Source organism: Zonotrichia albicollis, chromosome 31 (genome assembly GCF_047830755.1).
Source record: "Zonotrichia albicollis isolate bZonAlb1 chromosome 31, bZonAlb1.hap1, whole genome shotgun sequence".
NCBI classification, from domain to species: domain Eukaryota; kingdom Metazoa; phylum Chordata; class Aves; order Passeriformes; family Passerellidae; genus Zonotrichia; species Zonotrichia albicollis.
Window position 1 is genome coordinate 2,748,808 of NC_133849.1, and position 25,076 is coordinate 2,773,883.

Here is a 25,076-nt window from a genome sequence, read left to right on the forward strand (position 1 = left end):
GCTTCAAAAATCAGCAATTGCAATGCTGCCTCCTGAGAAGGAGTCCAATCCCATTTCACCCCTTTGCTCAGCAAGTCATAAAGGGGAACAAATGGGTCATTCTGGTTACTAAGAAATCTATCTGGTGTTTCTACAGGAGATACAGCTACTATGGTTTTTTGAAGGAAAATTGATGTAGGTTTAAGTGTTTCTGAAAGCCCTAGAATTAAAGGAGCCATAATTTCAGGCTTTACAGGTGATTGCATTGGTAACTCACAGCTTGTAGTTGATTTTCTTTCATGCATCATTTGCAAGCAAGCAGCTTTGTGAATGTTTTCCAGGGGTGGCCGGGGGTACCAGCTCTGGTTAAAAGGTCTCCCCTTTCCAAGGGGTTGAGGCCCTGCCCAATGAGCTGCACTCTGAGTCAGGGACCATGGGATGCGTCTGTCTCCCGTTGTTAAGCACACCCCATGTCCCCAGCACCCACCGGCTGCTTGTTCTGACAAGAGAATCTGATCTCCCCCGGTGAGAGACACTTGGCATTTGTGTTCTGTTTTGGATTTGTGGGGGAGAAACCCGTACTGCTTTGCAAGTTTGGTTAATTCAGTGGCAGTGTACGGGATTTCTTTGGTGGTTACATGCAGGTCAAGATCCTCATTATTAATATAGCTGCATTCTGTTTTAATTAGAGGTTTTGTGTTATTGTAACAACAGTGTTCCCCCCAATTTTTCATCACAGCTAATTCTGTTTGAGGGTAATTTTGATTAATGTGAGTGAGGAGTTTCCTTCTCCTCTGTCTCTTGTGAGGAATCAGCGTTCTGTGAATTTTTAACATGTTCCTCTCTCAAGGCAGCCCGTAATAAATTATTTTAATTTCTTTCTTCATCAAATTGTTTTTCCAAAACTTCAACTGAATTTTGAAGGGAGTTTATTGTAGCATTTTCCTCACTTCTTGACTTAAAGCGAGTTTCTATGGCTGCTGTGAGCCAACCTCCCAAAACTGAGCAGTGGAGGGTTTTATTTTTGCTCAGGTTTAATGTTGCAAAGAACATATTCTATCAATAATATTTTCTATATTAAACCAATTGCAGTTTGCCCATTCTTCTTCTCATGGAGAAGATATGGCATTGTATTTAGCAAGCAGAGCATAAAATTCAGCTTTACCTTTTGCACTGAGGTATTGAGTCATTTTGTGACGGGACCAAAACCACAACAGGGAGGTGCAAACTTAAGTTACACAATCACACAGCTTTGCTGTGTTCCCCTTTGCTTCCCTGGGTGGGTGAAGAGACAAAATCTGCCTGGGAGGCCCTGCTTAGTTTCTTTAGGTTGCCCGTTCCTTCCCAGACAGTCCAGATACACACACACCCCCACACCCACACCCACAAAACAGTTATTTTGTAAAGGGGCTCAAAAACTTCGACAGGGAAATACTGATCTAAGTCACACAACCACACAGCTCTTGCTGTGTTTCCCCTCACTTCCCTGGGTAGGTGAAGGGACAGATCTACCCAGGAGGCCCTTGCTTAATTTCTTCAAATTGTCTCTTCCTTCCCAGACAGTGCAGATGCACACCAACACAACAGAAACAGTTCCCCCTTTTGCACGGAGAGATCATTTGTGAAATTCTGGAGACAGAACCCTCAGCAGAGTATGGGGATTGCTTTTCACCTGTGCGTGTGCAGATTGCAAGAAATTCAAATCACACCCCCTGTGCTGTGAAACTTCCTTCCCCTGGTACAGACTGCACACAGCCCTGCAAACCCCTCTGTCTGTCAGAGTCCTGTCCATGACACCAATTTAATGTCACAACCCGTCCTTACGAACGGGTTTGTGATGATTCGTGAATTGATCTCAGAGTGCAAAAGAACCCGACACTGCACAGGGGATTTGCAGTAATAATCAAAAACCAATGCATCTTTATTGAATGACCACAGCAAAATGTGCTAGGGGGAACTGGGGAAAAGGGGAAGTATAAGAAAAAAGAGGGAGGAAGAGAAAGGAAGGTATAGAGCTACCAAATGTAGAGAGATGAAATCCTTTGAAGTCTTCAGTCAACAGAGTTTGCTCGGGAGATGTCACGTCTGGGGAGATCTCAAATATTCTGATCAATTCAAACTCCTATTATTGTCTTTTTAAATGGGGTAAGGGGATGACTCTTGAAATTGAATCAAAAGTAGTAAGGAATACTCTGTTGTAATTTCTGGGGGGAAAAAAGGTATTGCAGAAGGGTACAAACAGTCCATGTTCTCAGCAGTGGGTGAGAGCCATTGTCTCCTTGGTCCAATGGCCACAGCTGCAGGCAAACATCTGGCTTTGGTCAGCTCGCCTCCCCACACCTCCCCTGGTTGGGGGTTTCAGTCCCAGCCCTTGGGAGGAGGGGGAGCTTCTCCACATGGGGGTCTCCTGTCTCCGCCCTTGAGGGAGAGGCTTCTCCCATCTCAGTCCGTCCCTCACAGTGGTTGTAAAGCAGATGTGGGGTCTCCCATGGGGACCACCAAAGGTTACCCCAGAAAAGTCCAGCCAGGCCGAGAGGTGGGGAAATTCCAGGGCCATGTTGAGAAGCGGGTGCAAGGGAAGAAAAGGGCAAGGTGTCCCCCTTCTCCTTTTCATTAGGTTCAGTCTTCCATGGAAAAAAACACATCTGCAAACAACAGCTGGGCAAGCCAAGGGCTTTGCTCAGGCCTCAGGGTCTTGGTGAACAGCTCTCCTGAGCAAGACCAGGATTCCAACCAGGGACTTTTTCTGTGGTCCCAGTTTCTGTCCTTCTCACAACGATCCTGAGGCAGATGAGAGAAACTTCGGACAGAGACTGACACCGTCCTCAGCCACCCCCAGGGCAATGTGGGCCAAGCCCAGGGACACTGCAGGGTCATGGGGACACCGCACAGGTGCCACCAGGGACACGGCACTGCCACCTGTCCAGTGGCATCAGTTCAATGCCAGTGTCCCTGTGCCACTGCCACCAGTCCTGTCCTGGTGTCCCCACTTCCATCCCAGTGCCAGCAGTCCAGTGCCACCAGCCCAGTGTCCCCAGGGCTGCCCCACTGTCACCACCTCAGTGTACCCAGTTCAATTCCAGTGCCACCAGTTCTGTTCCACTGTCACCACCCAATGCCACCGCTTGGTGTCACCAGCCCAGTTCCAGCCCAGTGTCCCCAGTCCTGTCCCAGTGCCACCAGCCCAGTGCTCTCAGTGCCACAGCCCCCATTGTCCCCATACCAATGTCACCAGCCCAGTGCCATCAGTTTCAGCCCCACTGTCTCCAGTCTCATCCAAGTGCCCCTCATCCTGTACCAGTGTTCCTGTCACAATGTCACAGTTGTGTCCCAGTGTCTCCATTCCAGTGTCACCAGTTGTGTTCTGGTGTCACCAGTTCCACCCCTGTGCCACCAGCCCAGTGTTCCCAATCCCTTCCTAATGTCCCCATCCCAGTGTTCCCTCCCAGTGTCCCCAGTCCTAACCCAGTATCCCTGTCCCTGTGCCACCAGTTCCCTCCCACTGTCCCCAGTTCCAGCCCAGTGTTCCTGTCTCAGTCCCATCAGCCCAGTGCCACCAGGGATGCCCCAGTGTCACCAGCCCAGTGTCACGGATTCCAACCCAGTGCCACCAGTTCTATCCTAATGTCACCACCCCAGTGTCCCCCAGGCTGTCCCAGTGCCACCACCCCAGTGCCACCACCCCAGTGCCACCAGTTCTGTTCCACTGTCACCAGCGTTGTGGGGGTTTTGGGGGATCCCAGGTGGAGTCTGGGGGCTCCCGGGGGGTTTTGAGGGTTCCTGGGAGGTTTAGGGGATCATGGAAGGGTTTTGGGGGGGGTCCCAGGTGAGGTTTGGAGGTCCCAGGGGAGGTTTTGGGGATCCCAGGTGAGATTTCTAGGGATTTGGGTTTTCCCAGTTGAGAATTCCCAAAGATTTGGGGCTTCCCAGGTGAGAAGACGGGCCAGGGGCTCAGAGGGGCTGAGGGGGGAGGGCCTGGGGGCGTTTTGGGGGGCTCCAATCAATGGGGGGTGTCCAGATGGTGCTGAGGGGGAGGCGTGGTGAGTGTGAGGGGGGCTCTCATGGATTTGATGCCTCAGGTTTTGGCTTTTCTGTTTTTCAGATTCTGTGCTGCTTTACTTTATGTGTTGGGGCTTCATATTAAGGGATGCTGAGCTCTGTTCACAGAGCAGGGAGACAAAACAATTCCTGCTCTAGCTCGGAAGCCAAGGACAAATAATCCAAACTTCAGGACCAAGAGCATAAACAACATGGACTGAAGAGAGAAAAACAAGAAGGGTGGGACTTCATCAGCCAAAGCTATAATTGGACAATTAACTCCAACATGCAAATGAAGCAGAACTTATAAAAGGGACAGACCTCGTGACCGGCCGTCCATTTTGTGGCCATTTTGGTTCATCTTGGGCTTAGCCCTGGCTGGGCTCTTGTTCTGCCCAAGGTGTATCCACGGAGGCCTTTTAACAAATGCCTGCTTTATTGTGTAACCGTGTCTGGCCTCTGTTCTAGGTCAGCCTTGTGAAGGCCACAGTTTGTGGCGAGCACGAAGGGAGCCGAGGCACCTGGGCAGGGCTGGAGCAGAGGCAGAGGAAGGTGCAGCTGCTGCCCCCAGCCCGCGGCACTGGCGGGGCCCAGGTGCGGGGCAGAGGGTGCGGGAGGCCGAGAAGCTCGGCAGGAGCGAGAGAGGCGTGAGCGGCTGCAGGGGCGCTGTGTTTATCGGGTGAGCGCGGTGGGAAGGGGCGTTTTGTGCTCGGGAGCGCAGCGGGTGCGGGGCTCGCTGTGCCCCGGGCCAGGGAGGGCGGGCGCTGTGAGCAGCGGGGTTGGATTGCGGGGCTGGGCTTGGCCTGGGGCCGGCGGTGCTGGCGCAGGGATCGTTCCCGCCCCGCCGCTCCGGAGCGCCATGATCGGAATCTCGCTCTTTCTCTCTCTCCTTGGTTCATTTAATTTCTGCTCAGAACTGTTAAATGCCGTGTGTATATTCTGCTGTGAGTGCTGTAGTGATAATATTCCAAGAGACAGTCCCCTGAGATTAGCACTGAGAAACTGGGGCACAGTGACCCACGCTGCAGCACTTGGAGGGGGCTGTGCCCTGTGGGATGGACTCAGCTTGGAGAAGTTCCTGGAGAAGTCTCCGGTGGGAGAGAGCCCAGGGTGCAGCAGGGGAACGACTCCTGTCCCTGAGCAGAGGGAGAAGCCCCGGGGCATGAACGGAGCCCGGCCCCATTCCCTATCTGCGGCACTGCCGGGGTAGGAGGTGCAGCTGGAAGGAGGGAGGCGTGGGGGAAAGCTGGATTTAAGGGTCTTCACTTACTCCTCATTATCCTGCTCTGAGTTTTTGGAGTTTTCTGTCAGAAATCTCTCCCTTTCCCCACTCATCCACAGGGATTTGGGCAGTTTTCCCTTTTTGTGGGAAATCAAAGCGATGCACTGATGCTCCTAATTAGGGGTAGGAGAAGTGAGGCTCCAGGGCTTCCCGCTGAGCCGGAGCCACCCGAGCCGCAGTGCCAGGAAAGCCGTGGCGGGAGGTGCGGAGAAGTTTCTTTGTGTTTTCAGCTCAATCCCCCTCGGGCCCAGGCCCGTTCCAGGACGGTTCCTCAGCTCCGGCTCTGTCCTCACGCAGCCCGAGGGGCCCTGAGAGCGCGGGGCGGGGCTGTGCCGTGTGCAGAGCCCGCCCCTGGCTGTGATTGGGCGATGGTGCCGTCAGTCGTGGTTGTGGCGCGCTGATTGGTGGGAGCGGGGCGGAGCAGGGCCCCGGTGGCGGGCTGAGGGCGGCCGAGGCTGGGCAGCGGCGCCATTCTCGGAGCGTGTGTTGGCCCAGGAGCGGCGGCAGCGGCCGGAGCGCGGTGAGTCGGCGGCGGCGGAGCTCGGAGGCGGCCGCAGCGCAGGTGGGAGTCGCGCTGGGTTGTGCGGGGGCTCGGGGCTGGCTGCGGGCCTCGGGGGCGGCAGGGGGCTCGGGCGGGTTGGTTGTGCCGTGTCCGGCCCGTGTTGCCGCTGGCGTGAGGGCGCTGCGGGAGCGGCTGCCCGCGGTCTCCTTGCGGCCGCTGCCTCGGCAGGAGCCGCTGCCGGAGCAGCGCTGGCTCGGCCCGGTTGCTGTGGCTGGGACAGAGGGGGCTGCCCCGTGCCCGGGGCTGTGCGGGGAAATTCCCGAGGCCGGAGGTTTCTGTGCCCAGAGGAGACAGAGGAGTCCTGTAAAAGTGACTTTATTGCTGGGCAGAGGGAGGGGCCATGGGGCATTTGCCGTGCGCTCCCTGCCATTGTTGTAGTTCGCAGCCTCCTTTTTATCCTCATTTTATGGGCTCATCTCCCTCTCCCTTTGCCCACTGGCTGAGGTGCTTGGAAGGTTCAGACCTCCCGATCCGCCAACTGCATGTCCTTGTTAATGTGCACCCCCACTTTTTTATAACAGCCGATATTCATGGCTCTGTTAAGTTTTTATTCTTGTCGAAGTTCAGGAATTTTGCGGGTCTTTCTGTGAGCAGCAGTCCATGTTAATTGGGAACATTTATTGAAGCTGGTGGTTTCACCCGTTACTTCCTTATCTAGGAGTCCCTGGCCCCTCGCTGAGCTGCTGAATGAGCTGCACTCTCAAGGTGTAGAGCACGGTAAAAAGATGAGAGTTGCTGTAGCACATCAGAGGAGAAACAGCATTCGTTTAACCCATGGTGTGCCAGGGAGCCACAAAACCGTGTCCCATTCCCATCCTTTTCACGTTTGGACCAATACATGAGCTGCTTTTTTGTTTCTGGTGTTATTTTTTTTTCACGACTTTTCCTTTGTCATCTGTTTGCCAACAGCAGTTTGTGTCATTTAATTTTCCACAAACTCCTCCTTTTTCTGCTAACAGATGATCTGATCCCATCCCATGGTGAAGTGTTGTGTTCCTCATTTCAGTGGGTTGGTCAGCAGGAAGGTCAGGAGCTGGAGCTGTCTGGTTGGTTATTATTGCGAGGGCAGCTTGTAATCTAATGATGCCATTGAAATGAGAAATGGATTCTGTGGCTCCTGATATGAATTGTTTTGGGTTCCCAGGGCCTGGTCCATGGTGTTGTAGGATTTGTTCTGGTAGCCTTTCAGGTTTTTCCCATTTTTGGCCACTCTCTCCAGCCAGGGCTGCATCAATTGACTGCTTTTGTCTAACTAAATCATCAAATCCTTGGATTCCCAACTGATTTCCCTGAATTTTTTGGTAGCAAAAAATCCCCAGTGCTCTCATATACCCTACATAACAGAGACAGTGACAACACATGTTGGAGTGGGCAGAGGGCTGATTCCCCCCAAATATTTCTAGTGAAGTTTTCCCAACATTGTCCATGTGCTGTTTCCCTTTGCAGCTTCACCCGTTTGTGTTGCAGGGTCAGATATCCTCCCCCTGGGCTCTGCCTTGAGCTGTGCAAATTCCATCAGTGCCAGCAGGCAGAGCTTGGGGTGAGGGGCAGAGGGAATCAGCCCAATTCCTGCCCCAGGCAAGAGACCCAGGAGCATTGTCCACACTTTGCCCAGCAGTGTTCATTTACATTTCTAAAGCTCCTGTGGAGGCTGCCTGGAATGAAGCTTCTCTTCCTGCTGCTGGGCAATGTTGATGTTTTGTTGCTGGTCGTTATCTCTGTGGGTATCTTTTGGGCTGTTCCCAGTCTGTTCAGGTGTTAAACTCATCTCCATTGAGCAGTGTAACACCCCTTAAAAAAAAGCCTTTAATATTCATTTCCCCAGGGAAAAGACAAACCAAGCCTGAGCAGAGAAATAAGGTTTAAAAGAACCAAAATCGATGCATTTTGCAGCAGTGCAATGGCAGGCAGCCCAGAGTGTGGGTGTGAGTGAGCCCCAGAGTGGAATTGTGCCCTGGTGTTCCCCAGCAGCTGTGGCAGTGCAGGCCCAGGCAGCGCTGAAGCTGCAGCAGTGGCAGCAAGGCTTGGCCCCAGTGGCTGGAGATGGCAGAGGAGGGTGGGCAGGATTGCAGAGGATTCCAGGGGAGGATCTGTGGGCAGGCGCAGGGGCTTGGCCCGCTGTGGAGCCCTGGCTGCTGCTGCATTGCCTTCAGGGCAGGCTCAGGGGCGGCCTCCAATCCTCCTGCTGCAGGCGGGAAGTGCAAATCTCCGGGGCTTCAGAGCCCTCGAGGCCAGGCTGAGGGATCCCCCCGTGTTGAGCTGTGCTGGCGGCTGTTTCTGGCCTCAGGGACACTTGGCATGGGCCCCTTGGCCACCAGTGGTGCTGCTTTGCACTCCTTAGGCAGGAGCCGATGTCCTGGCTGGGTGTTGGCAGCAGCAGAGTGCCAGGGCAGGCTGTGTGCCAGCCCAGCTTGCTGTGGGAGAATATGCCTTGATATCTGCTCCAGTGGTTGCTGAAGCACTGAGAATTGCTTTTGCCCCCCTGTTAGGTGCCATGGTGTCAGCAGAAGATATTGAAGCCTTCCTGCTCAGGGCATTTCAGTGCCAGGCTCTCACAAGCACCCACAGCTGCGCGGGTTGAGCTGAGCATGGGGCGGTGACCTGCGCTGTGTCTGATTCCCCTTCCTTAATAACAGCCTGTCTTGTAGCTCTTTTCCCTTCTGCTGCCCTTGCAGAGCCATCCACAAACACATTTTCTCCCTCAGGCCAGGGAATGTCCCATCAATCTGTCCCAGCCTGGGTCTGGAGCTCTGTCCCTTGAGTGCAGTCCTGGGTTCCTTGCCAGCCCCTCTCCAGGCTGTTCAAACAGGAGGCTGGGTTAAACCCTTGCCCTGTCCTCAGTTCTGAATCCTCCTGTGCCATTGAACAAGTTTCATACTGTAATAACCAAGCCTTGCTCATCCATTTACAGGCTGTTTTGGTTGTCAGAGCTTTACCTTGATGCCAGACTTGAACTCTAGGAGATCGTCCTGTTGTCATCAGTTTTCAGGCCACAGTTCCCATGAAAGCTGTGGCTGCACAATTTTGCAATGAGGCTGTCATGGTTTGAGCCTGGCACAGAGCCAGTGCCCCCCATGAAAATGCCTCACCCTGGTGTCTGCTGTGAGATGTGACCAGGAATAAGCAAAACAGGCTCTAACTTAAACATAAAGACCACTTTATTACTTAAACTACAGGAAAATAGGGAGGGACTATAAGAAAAAAAAAAGAAAAGAATTGAAAACCTTACAAAAAAAACCATTTTCCTCCTCCCCCACCACCTGACTTTCCCAATCCAATACATTCTCCCAAAACAACTGCCCAGCCCGGCACGACACTTTAGTATACTCAAACATCAGTTCATGAAGAGGAAAGGAGTCCTTCTCGTTCCATAGGCTTCTCGTGGAAACACACTGAAAACCTCGTGTGCTTCCCTGTCACTTCGGCACCGCCCGGAAAGTCCATTTGCCGCTTGTGACGTCTTCCTTCCATGCTCAGTGCTCTCACCACCGAGACATGGCCAGAGCTGCTTTTAGGGTTGTCTTTCAAGGATGCCTTGTCTCACTCCAAAAAGGCACAGTCTCTGCTTTTGGGACATCTGTCCCCCCCATATTTTTCCAACCCCCTGGGGCCGGGGGGTCCTCACAAAGAACCTTCCTGGTTTTGAGGCACTGCCTCCCCCTAAATGCAGTCTGTGTCACAGGAACAACTGAGTCCATAGCCACGAGAAAAGTCCAGCCAAAAGGCCACTCCAAATCATCTCTCCCCATCCAATCATCTCCACATCTCCGGGCCAGGTCCTTATCTTATCTCATCTCTCATCTCCCTTCTTATTGAGCTTCGAGGAGGATTAGCATTTTTGCAAGGCCCCAATCATGCAAGAAAGGGTTAAAAGTTTTCAGTCTCTGTCTGTCCTGGGACGAGATGATACTCCCACACGTGCTGCTGCTGCGGCCGGCCGGGCTCCCTCCCCCCTTCTCCTCCTGGCTGGCTGCCATCACATTCGGTGCCGCCGGCTCTCTCTCTCCTGGGGGGGGGGGGGCTGGCTGCCCGATTGTCTCGATGTCTCTTGGGGCTCCCCCACCCTTCCATCCTTGAAAGCCCCCTCAACCCCCACCTCTGTCCAGGCCCCAGGCCTCCCGCATGGCGGCCCCTCCCCCGCCCAGCAGCAGCGGGCCGGGCGGGGGAAGAGATCTGACCTCTTCGCCCGACGATGTCCAAAAAAGGAAGTGCCAGGGCAGTGCCTTGCTTTTAACCCCTGTGTATTCTCGGAGGTGTGTCCAAACCCCACTGGCCACACCGGACGCCAGTCTCAAACCCAAAACCTTCATTGGTTTGACCACAGCTTCCCAGAATTCCCACTCCTTCCTGGTCAAACCATGACAGAGGCCACTTTCTGGCCACTGGGTGAAGCATTTTAGCTCAAGAATTCCTTTGGCATGACCCTGTTTAACATCCACCTATAATTCAAATTCTTTTTCCCCGTGTGGAAGGTCCAGGCCAGCCACCTCAGTTAATCGTCATTTTAGCACTTGAAAATTCTGTGATTCCTCCTCCTGTCCATCCATCCAGTTCGTTGACTGGCAGGATAGGAGTGTTGTAGGGAGCCATCCTTGGCTCCAAAAGCCCTGCCTTTAACAGGGACTCAGTACCAGGCTGTGAGCCCTTCCTTCCCTCTCTTGGAACAGCATATTGCTTGTCCTGGTTTCTTTAAAGTAATTTGTAGAGGCTCCATATCTAATTTTCCCTATTTCCCTGAGGCTGCCCACACTTCTGGGTTCACTTCAGCATGGGCCTTGTCAGATTTTGGCACAAAGGTTGAATAGAACTAGCGTCTGTATCCCCTTTAACAGTATTAAAATCCAGCTCTCAAATTCCTTCCTAGGTAATTGCAATCACAGGAGAAAGAAAAGGTAATTCATGTTATTCAAACCTATCCCCTCCAGCTTCTAATAGTGGTTGAAGAAATCATACCTGCTCATCTTTCCCACCCATTCCCTCAAAAATTAAAATATTCCGTTACTATTTTCCCCTTTAGGTCTAAGATTCAGAGAGGATTGAGAGGCCCCTGTGTCCATCAGGAAATGCCTCCTCTCAATGCAGACCCACCCTGAATGTTCTCAAGGGCTGCAGTGTGGAGGGTCCCTGGTGTGATGGGAGCTCTGACAGCCCTGCCAATCCATGTCCATCAAGGGGTGGACTTGCTGGTGCTGAGGGTGCTGCTGTCTGTGCTTGCAGTGTCCTTGTGCCCTGCAGCTGGAGCCCTGGTTCCTTGCCAGGGGCTGTTTGGGTGGGCTCTCCCCTGCCGAGGAGGGCAATGCCTCTGCCAGGTGCTTGTGGCCGAGCCGTGCCCTGGGTGCTGGGGCCCCCTTGGGCGCTGGGGTTGATCCCTCAGGGGCTGTAGGAACTGTGCCCTGGCCTTTGCCTTCAGCTTGGCCTTTTGCTGCTCCCTTCTTGCACTCACCTGCTGTGCCTTTGTGCCCAAGTGCTGCAGGGCCTTCTTGTGCCCCTCCTGCAGCCCCCTCAGTGCCTGTGGGTGCTTGTCTTGCTTTACAATAGAGGTGTCTGCTCGGGAAGGCAGAAAAAGCCTCTCATGGAATGGAGAATGCAAACCTCCTCCCTCTTAATTTTTAGACTAGTGAAATGAAGGGGCTCTCAGGCAAAGATAGGGGAATGGGAATACCAGTTCTTTACTAGTGTGTATAATAAAGCAAACAAACAGCAACAGCTGCGGCACTGACAGCAAACAGAGCCCGGAGCCAGTCCCGGCCTTTGGGCTGCGGCGCTTTCCCCTTGGGTGCAGTTCCGGGCACGGCCGGCAGGGGCGCTGGTGGCTCCCGCGGGGCGGGGCAGCGCATCCCTCCCATGGGAACCTCTGAACGGCAATAGAGCAATCCCTTCATCTAACTCTTTCACTTTTTTCCCTTCTATGGCCTTTGTCCCGTGTTTTGGGAAAGAATTTGGAGGGGGCTGCCTTTTAACTGAACTCCTACCGTTTTGGTAAGGTGCTTCCTGTAGAGAGAGAAAGAGTTTCCCTGAACAGTCGGAGCTGTGGTTCCCAAGGGGACGTAACTCAGAGCAGGACGGGGTCAGGGGAGGATATCCCGCCGAGGCTCGGTGGGAGTGTGGGCAGGCTCTGCTGCCGGAATCGGCAGAGGGGGATCTTCCCGTGGAGCCCGAGGCGGAGCGTGGGCAGCCCCCAGATGGCTGATGGCGGCTGATCCGGCAGCTCCCGGCAGAGCAAAGGCAGGTGGGAGAGCCCGGCAGCAGCGGCGGTGCCCAGCGCAGGTGGCACGGGCAGGGCAGGCGGGGATGGGATGGCTGGGACCCCCCCTGGGTGCGGTGGGCGCGGTGAGCTCGGAGCAGGCGGCAGGACAGAGCAACCCCCATCTTGCCCAGCATGGGCGGCAGAGCGGCCGCGGGCCAGGCAGTGGGAGCAGGGCACACAAATTGAGCGAGAGCGCCGGGGCAGGTGGAGCTGCCCTGGGCAGTGAGGCCGCACCTGGGATGGAAAGCGGGGCAGGCGGAGCTGAGGCGGGCAGCGAGCCGGGACCCGGGACAGGCGCCTGGGCCGCGAACGGAGGGGGCAAGACCTGCAGAGGATCCCGCTGTCTTTCTGAGTTTTGCTCTTGTTGCCTTCCCTTTCATTTCCCCTTTTTCTTTTCTTGTTTTCTTCTCGGAGCTTTCTGATACTTTAAAGATTTTTATTCTCCTGAAATCTCCTGTCTAACATGGCATATTCTCTTTCTTCTAGATTAAATGGGTTTTATTTTTTACAAAAAAACACAGGACCTAACAAATCCAAACTTCTGCTTGGATACATTGAAATGGCTACCGAGCTAACTCACGACCTCCTAATGTTGTTTTTCTCATCACCTTTTTATTTATCCTTTGGCAAATTAAGCATCTTTCAGTTACTTGCTTGGCTACTCTGAGAATCCCAGTGCACCCATAGTTCCTTAAAAAATGATTGCACAAAGCTTGAGTGCCTCAGTGGGTTTTCTGATGCATGTCTTCTAATATTTTCCTAGAAGCACATTTTATTTAGAAATTATCTTCTATCAAGAAGTTTCCATTTCCCTGATTTATCTTGTTCACTTCCTGTCTTGTTTAATTCTTTTTTCTCAGCTTCCCTAAACTTTGGAATTTCCAGTTTTTCCTGGTTTGGAGTTAATATTAACATAACTCTTTTATCTCCATTTTCTGCTGCATCCTTAGCTTTGTGATCTGCCAAATTATTTCCTCTTCTTCCTGGGGTCTTTCTGTTCTGGGGTTCCTTAACATGTACTATAGCTACCTCTTTTAGGTTATTTTAATGACTCTGAAACCTCTAAAGTACGTTCCTCATGTACTAGTCCTTTTCTTCTTGAATTAAGTAATCTTTTTTCCTTTCCAAATTTTTTGCACGTATGTACTACTCTAAAGGCATACCTTGAATCAGTATATATAGTTCCTTTATTTTGTGTTAAATATTCTAGTGCTCTATTTAAAGTATATAATTCACAAGACTGAGCTTAGTAATTTAAGGTTAATTTCCCTTTTTCTGTAGTTTGCATGTTTTCCCCATCAACTACTACATACCCTGTATTTTCTCCTTTTGCAAGGGCTTGTATCTCTGTTAGGTAACATAACTCCCAAAGGACTGTTTTATTTTTCATTTTTCCCCTGTATCCAACTTACTGGTTTTCTTTCTCATTTTTCATGATCTTATCTATTCATCTTCTGCCTCTGTTTTTCACTTTCACTAACAACCTGAATACCACTTTTCTTTCAACTACACACACAAAAATAAAAGAGTTTTTCCTCACACTACTTTCAGTCCAATACACCTCCCTCCAAGGAGATATAGTGAAGGTTAAAATACAGAATCTACATTACCTGTACTTTCATCCGTCTACATTCACTCACTTTTATTTCTCACTCACTTCCACACATTCTTTCCCGCCCTCAGGACACAGAGTGGATCCCTGTTGACAGAGAATCGCGGGTCCCTGTGGCCCCCCCTGGCCTTGGGGTGGCCTCTGGGTCTCAGTATCTCCGGGCCTCCTGGGAGGGCCCTGACTCTGCTGCCTCCGGTGCCGTTCCCCTGTGGGGCTGATTTGTGTGTCACTCACACTCTTTAGCCACGGCCCCCTCACACGCCCTGGGGACAATGGCCCGTTTGCAGGTCACCTGTACCTTATGCCACAGCCCCCACACGCCAGGAGAACAATGGCTTATTTGTGGGTCACACACTCCTCTTTCCACAGCCCCCCTTCCCACCCGCCCGGGAAGCTGAGGCTGATTTTGTGTGTGACTCACTCTCACACACAACAAGACAACAATAAGGTACCTTTTGTTATAAATTATCAAATCGAGAGCCAAACTTATAAGAAAATTTAGCAAAGATTTATTAATTTGTCTGCGAGACTGAAGTTCGGTTGTCAAAACCACCACAGCCAAGGGTGAGCGTCGAGCCCGGGTTCGGTGCTGGGTGAACACGGATCTGACCTGCGAATGTCAGAGTCTCCCCTGTTCACAAATGCTGCCTGACGCAGCGAGTTCTTTTACAGTTTATTCTGCTCGAGGCAGAGATGACCGAATGTTCTTTGTGTCTCTTCCCATGCATAACCTTGGCTTTACCTGAGCAGAGGTGGACAAAGACTCAGTCCCGGTGTCTGATGTTGTCAGTAGACTCTGGGGAAGTCAGCATTCACATGCATCAGGGTGGGGCTGTGGATCATTGTGGTAGCTGTAATGTCGAGGCGTTAATCACTCTTGGGTGGACCTGGTGACCCGGGGAAGGCAGCGATTATCGCCCTGGAAGCTTCTGTTCTTTCATTAAAAACCCCGATGTTTGTCTCAACCAAGTCCAGGAACTAGATGTATATGAATAGGACAGTGCTCCTGGCCAGGATGGTCAAAAGACATAGTGTGCATTTTACAATATTTTATACATTAGTAGCATGAATTATCTCTACCATATACTACACTTTCCCATCACCTATTACAAGTTTAGGTGTTTCTGGCCAGTCCTGGTGCTCTTGGATATCCCTCAACCCAGCTGTGCTGCCCAATCCCAGATGCTCTTGAGCATATCCTCAATCCAGCAGAATTTTGCTCAGCCGTGGATGCTCTTGGAATGTTAATTCTTCAACCCAGCAGGTTTTAATTCTGGATGCTCTTGGACTCTCTTATCCCTCAAACCAACAGAATTTTTAGAAGCCCCTTGTGTCCCATTTCCTAGTGAATTGGGATCGGAAACTCCTCTGCTCCCTTGCTCCGAGGGGTCCAGCCCCTCTCTGAGACCCAGTCCCAGTTACCCCGGGGGATTCTCTCCCTCCTCTTCTCACTCGCTGTGTCTCTTTACTGGCTGCTTCCCTCGAGGAAAGTTGGAAACGCAGCGTGGGAGACTCCAGCACTCACTTGGCAGGTCTGGGACAACCAGCCCTCGTCTCATTCACAGCCCCGAGCAGAGAATGAGGGGAGAAGGGAGCCCGGGAGCCCAAACAGCCCCGGCATCCCGAAATGGGGAGAGCGAAGCGGGGGGAGCTTTTGGCATTGCTGGGACTGCCAGCAGCCTGGGCAGGGCGGGCACCGAGGAGAAGGGGGACCCCCAATCCAAGCGTGACCCCAGCAGCTGGGACAGGGGGGAACCCCCGAACACCAGAGGGGAGGAACCAGGGATGGGGAACTCCTGGGAGGCTTTTTCAGGGCTGAACCTGGGTGTTTAGGAGGTTTTTGCAGAACCCTGATGGCCGGTGATTGTAGAGATGGACTTGGGCAGAGGGACCTTCAAACTCAATGTGTTTTGGGGAAGATGAAACAGTATTGGAATACGAATCCCAATATTACCAGTTAGATGGTGCCTGGGCCCGTCTGACCCTAACTGCTGAGCCAACGGCGGCTTCTGTGGTGCTTTACCCCAGAGACACCTTGGCTGCTGGAGATTGCAGCAGGGCACTGAACAAGTCCAGGCTTGTCCGGAACTACGTTTACCTCAGGAGAGAGAGCTTCTGGCGATGGTGAAGAGAGAAAGGAGAGGATTCCGCTGGAGGGTTTCCAGATGTTTATTCCATGATTACAGAGGTCTGAACCGGGGCAACTGCTCCAACAGAATCCCGGCCGCATGGTCTGATTAACCTTTTAAGCTCAGGGACAGGGGAAGGGGAGGGGACAGGTGAGCTACCAACCAGGTGAAAAGGGCAGGGTCTCAAGGGACTAGGGACACCTATGACCAACCACACGACGCCTTGCTGGTGGTAAAGCCTGATTGACAGGGCACACTCAGCAAGAGGCGAGGGGGAAGGGAGAAGGGAATACTGGCACACCTGAGGAAGGGACCCGGAAGCTAAAAACACACCACAACAAAACAGGAAAGCCTTATAAATACAATTGTCTGGCAAAAGATTTTGTGAACATAAATAGTGTAAGGAAGATTGAAATGAAAACAAGCTTTGAGATACCTCAGTTAGTGAACAACTGGAAAACAATGGTGTGGCCCAACTGAAGGTAATTCCCCTTTTGATGAAACAATTCCCTCTGCTCGCAGACAGACCAAGGGTCAGAGCAGACTCTACTAGCTCAGCAGAAGGGGTCCAAAGAGGAGTTTTTAGGGTTGAAAATGTAACACAGTATGGTGATGTAATGATTTTTTCAGGCTGTATTTAAATGCTATAGAATTTGTATCTTGTACTAGATTGGTTAGTGAGAAATAGAATATTCAACACAGAAGAAGATTTATTGTATTGTAACGGGACCCTTACTCTCTTACGCTCTTCTCCTCTTACTCTCGTACCCTCTCACCCTCTCTACCCCTCTCTTCTCTCGGGCCTGCTCCGAGCTGTGCCTGGCAGCTCCAAGCAGGGCCCTGCACCCAGGCCCTTTGCAATAAACCGCAAGTTCCACGCCCTGGCTGCAGAGCTCTCTCGTCTCCGTCCGTCCCGACCGTCCTACCCCCCGACACTCCTACAAACGCTCTCATCCCTTGTTTTCCCCAAACCAGGATTGCCCATTGCCAGCCCCAGGGAGGCTGTGAGGAAGAGGAAGATGCCCCGGGACACTGAGGCAGGTGAGGAGGAAGTCAGTGCCCCTTTCCCCTCTGTGCTGCTCCATCTCCCAGCCCAGCACGGTCCCGGCTGCAGCTCAGCCCTGGGGGGGATCTCCTTGCCCTTGCCTGTGGCACGGAGGCAAATCCCATCCTGTCCTTGTCCTTCCTCCCCCAGAGCAGGAGCTGAGCATGGAGAGCAGGGAGGACAAATGCCCACGGCAGAACCTGGTGGAAGAGGCCGTTTTGAGCAGCTCCACGGCGCAGGAAGCCAACGGGGAGGAAAAGCCCCGGAGATGCCGCACGCGGAGGGGCTGCAAACGCAGCCGGCGGGGATCTGAGGGGGAAAGAGCCAGCCAGAGCTCGGAGCTGGTGCTCCATGATCAGCTCCATGATGGGGAGAAGCCCCACACATGCGTGGAGTGTGGGAAGAGCTTCAGGTGGAACTGCGACCTGATCAAGCACGAGAGGATCCACACTGGGGAGAAGCCCTACGAGTGTGGGGAGTGTGGGAAGAGCTTCACAGAGAGCTCCAGCCTGATCAAGCACCAGAGGATCCACACTGGTGAAAGGCCGTACAAGTGTTCCGAGTGTGGGATGTGCTTCAGCCAGAGCTCCGAACTGATCAGGCACCAGAGGACCCACACTGGGGAGAGGCCCCATGAGTGTTCCAAGTGTGGGAAGAGGTTTAAGACCAGCTCCCATCTCCTCCGGCACTATCGGATTCACAGAGAGGAGAGGCCCTTCCAATGCCCCGACTGCGGGAAGGGATTCAAGTACAACTCCGCCCTCATCAGACACAGGCACATCCACACAGGGAAGAGGCCCTATGAGTGTGATAAATGCAGGAAGAGGTTTCCGACCAGCTCCCATCTCCTCCAGCACTATCGGATTCACACAGAGGAGAGGCCCTTCCGCTGTCCCGACTGCGGGAAGGGATTCAAGGAGAACTCCAAGCTCATCACCCACCGGCGCATCCACACTGGGGAGAGGCCCTACGAGTGTGATAAATGCAGGAAGAGGTTTCAGAACAGCTCCCATCTCCTCCGGCACTTTCAAAGTCACTCAGAGGAGAGGCCTTTCCGCTGCCCTGACTGTGGGAAGGGATTCAAGGACAACTCCACCCTCGTCAAGCATCGGCGCAGCCACACTGGGGAGAGGCCCTACGAGTGTGATAAATGCAGGAAGAGGTTTCTGACCAGCTTCATTCTCCACCAGCACTATCGGATTCACACAGATGAGAGGCCCTTCCGCTGCCCCGACTGCAGGAAGGGATTCAAGGAGAACTCCACCCTCATCACCCACCGGCGCATCCACACTGGGGAGAGGCCCTACGAGTGTCCCCAGTGTGGGAAGAGCTTCTCACAGAGCTCTAACTTGACCCAACACCAACGGAGGCACCACTAAGGGAAGACCTACGAGTGCCCCGAGTGCAGGCAGAGCTTCGTGCGCTGCTCCAGCTCTATTGCCCACTGGAGGAGGCACTTTGGGCACAGCCCTGGTCACTCACATTCCCTGTGATCCATGTTGGGAACAAACCTGGCTGCTTTGCCTTTTGGTTTGGCCTTAATTTTCCTCTGCTTCACCTTCATCCTTTAAAAACACCCTAAACTGGGTTAAATGAAGGAAATTTATTGAATATATCAGCAGTTCCATAATTTCTCAGTTTTTTTAGAGGGAATTTAGGATTTGGGGACACATTCTGTGTGGAGTGCTGCTGTTGCTAAGAGGCAGAAATTTGATCTCACCCTCCTTATGATGCTAAGAACTCCTCCCCTGACCCAAACCCCAACTCCACCCTTGGGATATCCTATAAAAACTCCGTGGCCCTGCCTTTGCCCTGTCTTTGGGGGGTAAGAAATGGATTCCCAAAGGATCAGCCTCATTTTTCACTGGATTCCTCGAGGATCAAGCTTTTCCCACTGGATTCACAGAAGATCAGCTCTTTTCCACTGGGTTCTCAGGGGATCAGCCCTTTTCCCACTGGATTCCAAGAGGATCAACCTTTTTCACTGGATTCCCGGGGGATTCTGACTCTGTCACTGCTGTTTTTTTGTTTGTACTACTGCATTTGTATTTTTATATTTTCCTAATAAAGAACTGTTATTTCTACTCCCATATCTTTTCCTGAGAGCCCCTTAATTTCAGATTATTATTATTATTAGTAGTAGTAGTATTATTAATATTAGTAGTAGTAGTAGTATTAGTAATCAAAGGATTGGCCATGTAGAATAGTTCTGAAATATGTAAATGAGTTTATGGTTATGCATGAGGGTCTACGAATATGCAACAGGCTGATGTAATCAAGCTGGAATAGTTGAAGAGTGTCCCTGAAAATAACTGGGGAGTCTTGGTGGCCATAACAACATTCGCCCCTTGGTCCTTGTCTCCCATGACATCAGCCTGTTGCATATTCATAGACTTTTTGCATATCCATAAACTCGTTTACATTTTCTAGGTACAAAATAGGCTTCATCCTGTTTGGAGTCCCACCCCCGTCCCAGCTCAATTTAGGGTGTCCCATCCCTCTCCCAGATCAGTTCTGGTATCCCATACCTGTCATAGCTTAATTTGGCCGTCCCATTCCCCTTCCACCTAAATTTGGGGGTCCCATCCCCTTCCCACCTCAGTTTTGGGGTCCCGACCCTCTTTTCCCCGCTCTCGCTCCCATTTCCGATCGTTCCCCCAGTCCCCTCCCCCGTGTTTGGTTTTGGGGGCTCCAGGCCCCTCCTGCTCTGTTTTGGGGTCCCGACCCCGTTTTGGATTAATTTGGGGTCCCCAGCCCATCCCCAGGGTCACCTTCCCTGCCTCCCCAAATTCCACTCCTGGCAACTGATGAGTCATCAGCGAGACACACTCTGATTGGCTGGAAATTACCCCGCGCGGTCCTTGAGTATTTACCGCAATGAGAGGCCTTGGTCTGTGGCTGGCAAGTGATGAGTCAGAGTCGGGCCGGGCGCTGATTGGCTGAAAATCACTGAGCGGGGCCAGTGCTCTGAGTTTGTGCCCAGCAAGTGGAACGTCATCAGTGCCGCGTGTTCTGATTTATCGGGATCTGTTTTGTGGTGGGGATGGGAGGAACTGGGGTTACTTGGGGTTTACTTGGGTTTATTTAGGGTTTGTTTAGGGTTATTGATGGACTATTTGGGGTTTCTCTTGGGTTTTACTTGGTTTATTTCTGTTTATTTGGGGTTATTTGGAATTATTTGGGTTTATTTAGAAGTATTTGGGTTTCTTTGGGCTTATTTGGTTTTATTGGGGCTTCTTTGGAATTACTTGGGGTTCTTGGGGTTAATGTTGGTGTATATGGGGTTTTTTAGGTGTAGTTGAAATGAATTAGTATTTTTTGGGTTTTATTTGGTGGTTTATTTTGTTATTTGGGGGTTGTTTGGATTTGTTCCGGGTTATTTGGGGGACTTTTAGGTAATGTTTGGGTTTTTTTCGAGGTATTTGGGGTTGATTTTGAGTATTTTGGCGGTTTTTGGGTTATTTGGGGTCATGTGGGGTCAATTAATCCGGCAATGTTTCCCCTGCAAAAAACGGGAATTTTTCCTTAAAAATATGAGAGTTTTTCCCAAAAAAAAATATGGAATGTCCCTTAAAAATCCCGGACTTTTCCCAGCCAATAGCAGCGTGCCCTGCCCCAAATCATCCAATCACCATGCTTCATCTCCCAAATTAACGAATCACGGCGCGTACTGCCCCAAACCAAATAATCACTGCATGCCTCCCCTCAGGAACACCGGCCTCCCTGTGCTCCGATCCAACCAATCACCGCTCGCCTCCCCCGCCCACTCCTGTCAATCACCGTACCCTCTACGAAACCAGCCAGTCACCAGGCATCTCCCCTCAGCAACTCCCGCCCTGCCCGCGCCACTCCAGCCAATCAGACCCGAGCATGAAGCAGCGCCCCCTGACCCCGGGGCCGGGCATGGAGCAGGCGCTCCCGCCCCCCTCGCCGCCCCCCGGGACCCCCTCAGGGACCCCCGGGAGCCGCCCCGGGCTCGGGCGGGTCCTGCGGGAGGCGCTGGAGAGAGCGGGGGAGGTGCTGGGAGAGGACGGGGGGCTCCGGGAGCTGCTGAGGAGGCGCAGGGACAGGTGAGGGGGTCTGGAGGGGTCGTGACGGGAATTTGGGGAGGAGTCTTGAGGATGATTCGGGGGGATTTGGGGAGGGTTTGGGGGGAGCTTAAAGGGAGTTTTAGCGGGGTCTGGGGGTGCTGGGGGGGCTTTGGGCGGGAATTTGGGGAGGGGTCCTCGGGGGGTGTCACGATCCGTCCTCATGGCCTGGTTTCGTGATGGTTCAAAACAAACTGACACGGTACAGGGGGGTTTGCAATGATAATCTAAACAAATGCACCTTTATTGAATGACCACAGCAAAATGCGATAGAGGGATTAAGGGAGAGAAAAAGATGGGGGAAGAGAGAGACAAAAGAGAGAGAGAGAGAGAAAGAGAGAGGGGATAGAGCTACCAAAGGTAGAGATGAAGTCCTTTGGTCCAGTCCAGTCGAGGACACGCCTGTTGCGTCGGGGAGGTCTCAGCGGCCCAGTTCATCTGGACCCCAAATATACTCCTTTTCATTGGGACAAGGGGGATGGATTTTGCAGCCAAAACAAAGGTAGTTTATTGTATCTCCGGGGGGGGGTGGGAAATAAGGGTACACACAGTACAAGTTTGGCAGCAGGCGAGAGTCATTGTTTTTGTTGTCCACTGCCTACACCTGCAACATCCATCTTGCTTTGGGCTGCTTTCCTTCCATGCCCTGTACACCTCCCCCGAGTTGGGGCTTTCAGTCCCAGTCTCTGGAAGAAGGTGAGAGGGGCCTTCTCACATAGGGATTTCATGTCTCAGTCCCCTGATGAAGAGGTTTCTTACATCTCTACTTGTCTGTCACGGTGGTTATGAACGGTCTTCTCTTGGAGAAGGGGACCACCCTAAAGCTCAAACCAGCCAGGCTGAGAGGTAGGGAGGATTCCAGAGCTATTGTGCAAAAGGGCAGGATGCCATATGAGCTCAGTGTAGTGTATAACAAACAACTTTTGTGAAAACAGCAACTTAGCAACACTTTCAGGCCTCAGGCACATGACTTCAGCAAACGGGGGTTTTAATTTTTTGGTGGTCTCTCTCCATGACATGACAGTCGTAACGCAGACGAGGGATATTTCAGACAGACTCTCACAACACAGAACACACTTGTTCCCCCAGCTCCAGACAACTTGATGCAGGAACAAAAACATTCCTGCAGGAACCACCAAAGGCCAAGGGGCGTTTGGCCACTTTCCCTTCCACACCGCACGCTTGGGCAAATTGCGCAGACCAAGCAGCCTTTCTCCTCTTCCCCATTGGCCTGAAGACACTGTGCACCAAGAGAAAGCTCCTGGACACCCGGCTATCCAACAACAGCAATTTAATGTTCCTGGAGTGGGTGAAGGGAAAGGAAGTGCTGGCAGAGGAGAGGTGTTCCCCGCAGGCTCAGGCGGCCCCAGCAGACGCAGCCTCCCGGATCAGGTCTCCACAGCGCCGCGGCAGGACACTCAGCCACGGGCACACAGGAAAGGCCGCGACTGCCAGAGGCGGCGGAGTTGGTCTCGCATCCTCTGGAGCCGGGAGGAGGGAACGCTCTGTACAGCTAAAAGGATGTGCAGAGCTTGAAGCGCCAGGCATGAGATGGCAGGGCTGCTGTCATCCGTCATGTCCTGAAGGGCTGCAGAGAGAGAAACAGAGGCACAGTCAGGGGCTGGATCTGCGGGGAGCTGGGCAGAGCCTCCAGCCTCGTCCGTGCCACGCAGCTGCTGGCACGGCCTGGAGGAAGCAGGAGCCAAGAAGGACGAGCTGGCAGCTGCTGGCCAGGAATGTCCCGCAGGCCCCTGCAAGGTGTCTGCGCTGTGGCCCCGCTGCCCTTGGGGCGCGCAGGGAGCGGAGCCGTCGGCGGGCGGGCCAGGGAACGCAGCTGCCAGCGGCAGCCCCCGCCGAGAGCCCGCGGGCCTCACTCACCGCTGCAGATGATGCGGAAGTGCGGCTGCTGCCCTGTCAGGTAGCGCCCGGCCATCCCTGGGGAGCACAGAGCGTGTCCTGCCTTCAGAGGCACAGCTGCCGCCCACGGGCGCTGCCAGCCCTGAGGCCACACGCCCTGCTGGCCGGGCAGGGCTCAGCCCGGGCCCCTGGCGCACGCTGCCGCCCCAGGGCACGGCTGCCAGAGGGCGGCAGCAGCAATGCCCAGGCCAGCGGGGGCTGCCCATGCCCGCGCCCGGATCCTGCTGCCGGCACAGCAGGCGGGGCCGAGGCCGAGCTGCGGCAATGGGGCGGGCCGGGGAGGGAGCCGGGCTTGGCGCTCACCCATGAACCTGACGGCCGCCTCTCGCAGGGGCTCCTGTGCGCTCCGCAGGTAGGGCAGGGCCAGGCGCAGGTGCTCGGCCGCTCGGCTCCTGTCCTCTGCCAGCTGCAGAGAGCGGCAGGGCACGGAGGGAAAGGGTTGATGCGGGCCCTGCCCCTGGGCCGGGCGCTCCCCACGGCCGGCGCTGCTCCCCCTGCCCACAGAGTCCCGAGGCCCGGGCAGCAGCCGCAGGCGCCGGGCTCGGCACGGGGCACAGGGCCCGGCGAGCCGCGGTGCCGCCCCGCAGCAGAGCCCGGCTGGCTCGGGGCTCCGTCGGCAGCGGCCTTGGGGCCAGAGGAGCCTGGAGCAGAGCCCGCACGGCCCAGGGAAGGGTGCGGCGTCTGGGGCGCAGGTCGGTGCCCCTGCGTGCGGCACTGGGCAGGGGCCACAGCTGCCAGCCCCACAGACTGGGCGCCGTGGGCAGGCGGCTGCTGCAGGGATTGGGCTGGGCATTCCAGGCTGTCCTTACCAAGCACTCAGCAAATCTCCACATTTGATCTGTCTGCAGCAGCTGCTTGAGATCCTTCCTCTTCAGGAAGCTCACTGCAGAAAGCAGCGTTTCCCGAGAGGCCTGCAGAGCAGCAGAGAGCCAGAGATGGCACCGCAGCCCAGGGCACAGGAGCCGCATCTCTGTGCCAGGGCCGGGAGGAGGCTGGAGCCCGTCAGGTGCCAGGGGGTGGGGAGACAGCTGAGCCCCCTCCCATGGGGACACCCAGGAGGCCTCATCTGTGCCACACACCCGTTCTCATCGTGGCAGTGGAAGAAGAGTGGGAGCAGGCTCTGGCTCACAGGCTTCTTCAGGGGCTTTTCTCCCTTTGCCACTACCAAGGCAATCACGTCTTGGAAGAGGCGAATGGAGAGCAGCTGCACAAGGCTGTTGTCCTGTTGAAAGGAAGCCAAAGCTCTCCACATCTGCTGCTCCAGGCCCCCTGTGCCCAGGCCCAAGGCAGCACCCAAGTGCCTGTGGCTGGGGGCACAGAGCCTCACATTGTCAAAGAGGTGCCAGAGCGCCTCAGCCAGCTGCAGGGCGATGGGGCTGGCTATTGCCAGGTCTTTCTGCAGCATCAGGAGGATGAGCACAATGAGGGTCTTCTCCACGATGTCTTCATCCCTATCCCAGAGTAGCTTCACAAGGCTTTCGGTAAGGCTGTACATGCTTGGATCCTGTGTGCAAAACAAGGCTGGGCAACCCCACGCTGCTGCTGCTGCTGCTGCAGGGCTCAGAGGCCGAAGGCCTGTCCCAAAGCACTCAGGCAGCTGAACAGCGAACCTGGAGAGCTGGGAGCAGCTGCCACAACAGCCAAAGCCCAGCTGAGCCCAAGGGGCTGCTTGCCCCAGCCCCACGCTGCCAGCACAGCTTCAGCTGCTGCCTCCTTCTCACCATCGAGGTGAGCCCCACGAGGCCTCGGAGCGCCACGCGACGCATCTCCCTGGACTGGCTCTGCAGGTGCCTTGTCAGGATCTCCAGGACTTGTTCAGCGCATTCGCTCAAGTCCAGGCAATCCAGGAGCTGCAAGGCACAGAGCAGGCACAGAGGTGCCCAGCTGGCAGGAGCTCAGAAGTGCACAGGGCCGAGCCAAGGCAGCAGCACAGGGCACGGGCAGCATCCCAGGCAGCTGCGGCTACGAGAGGGCAGAGGGGTGGGAGGCAGCTGAGCCAGGCAGCGCTGGCCATGGGGCTCACCTCCACCAGGAAGGCCAGGGCGGGCATTTCCCAGTCTGAAACGCCTTCGCTGAGCAGCTCAAAGAGGCCGGATGCCATGCTGCAGCACCAGATGATGGAGACACAGCGCATCTCCCTGGCAGGGAGAAAAAGGCACCATTGCTCCTGGGCTGGG

General features: G+C 54.0%; 2 protein-coding genes across 3 annotated transcripts in view; both read left to right on the top strand.

Moving 5' to 3' along the window:
• Positions 1–25,076, top strand: part of LOC141725858 (uncharacterized) — a 99,216-nt gene that overhangs the window by 17,508 nt on the left and 56,632 nt on the right. Inside the window, exon 3 of one of the 2 annotated variants that reach the window (XR_012577461.1) lies at positions 17,045–17,217. The exons of the other annotated variant lie outside the window; for it this stretch is intronic. The gene's annotated coding sequence lies outside the window, so the exon portion shown is untranslated. Of the gene's footprint in view, positions 1–17,044; positions 17,218–25,076 lie in introns of those variants that run through there. 2 annotated transcript variants of the gene reach the window in all.
• LOC141725740 (uncharacterized) lies at positions 5,668–18,292 on the top strand. Its single transcript, XM_074529773.1, has 2 exons — positions 5,668–5,675; positions 17,193–18,292. Exons 1-2 carry the CDS (start codon positions 5,668–5,670, stop codon positions 18,271–18,273), a joined length of 1,089 nt encoding a protein of 362 aa, XP_074385874.1. The 3' UTR covers positions 18,274–18,292.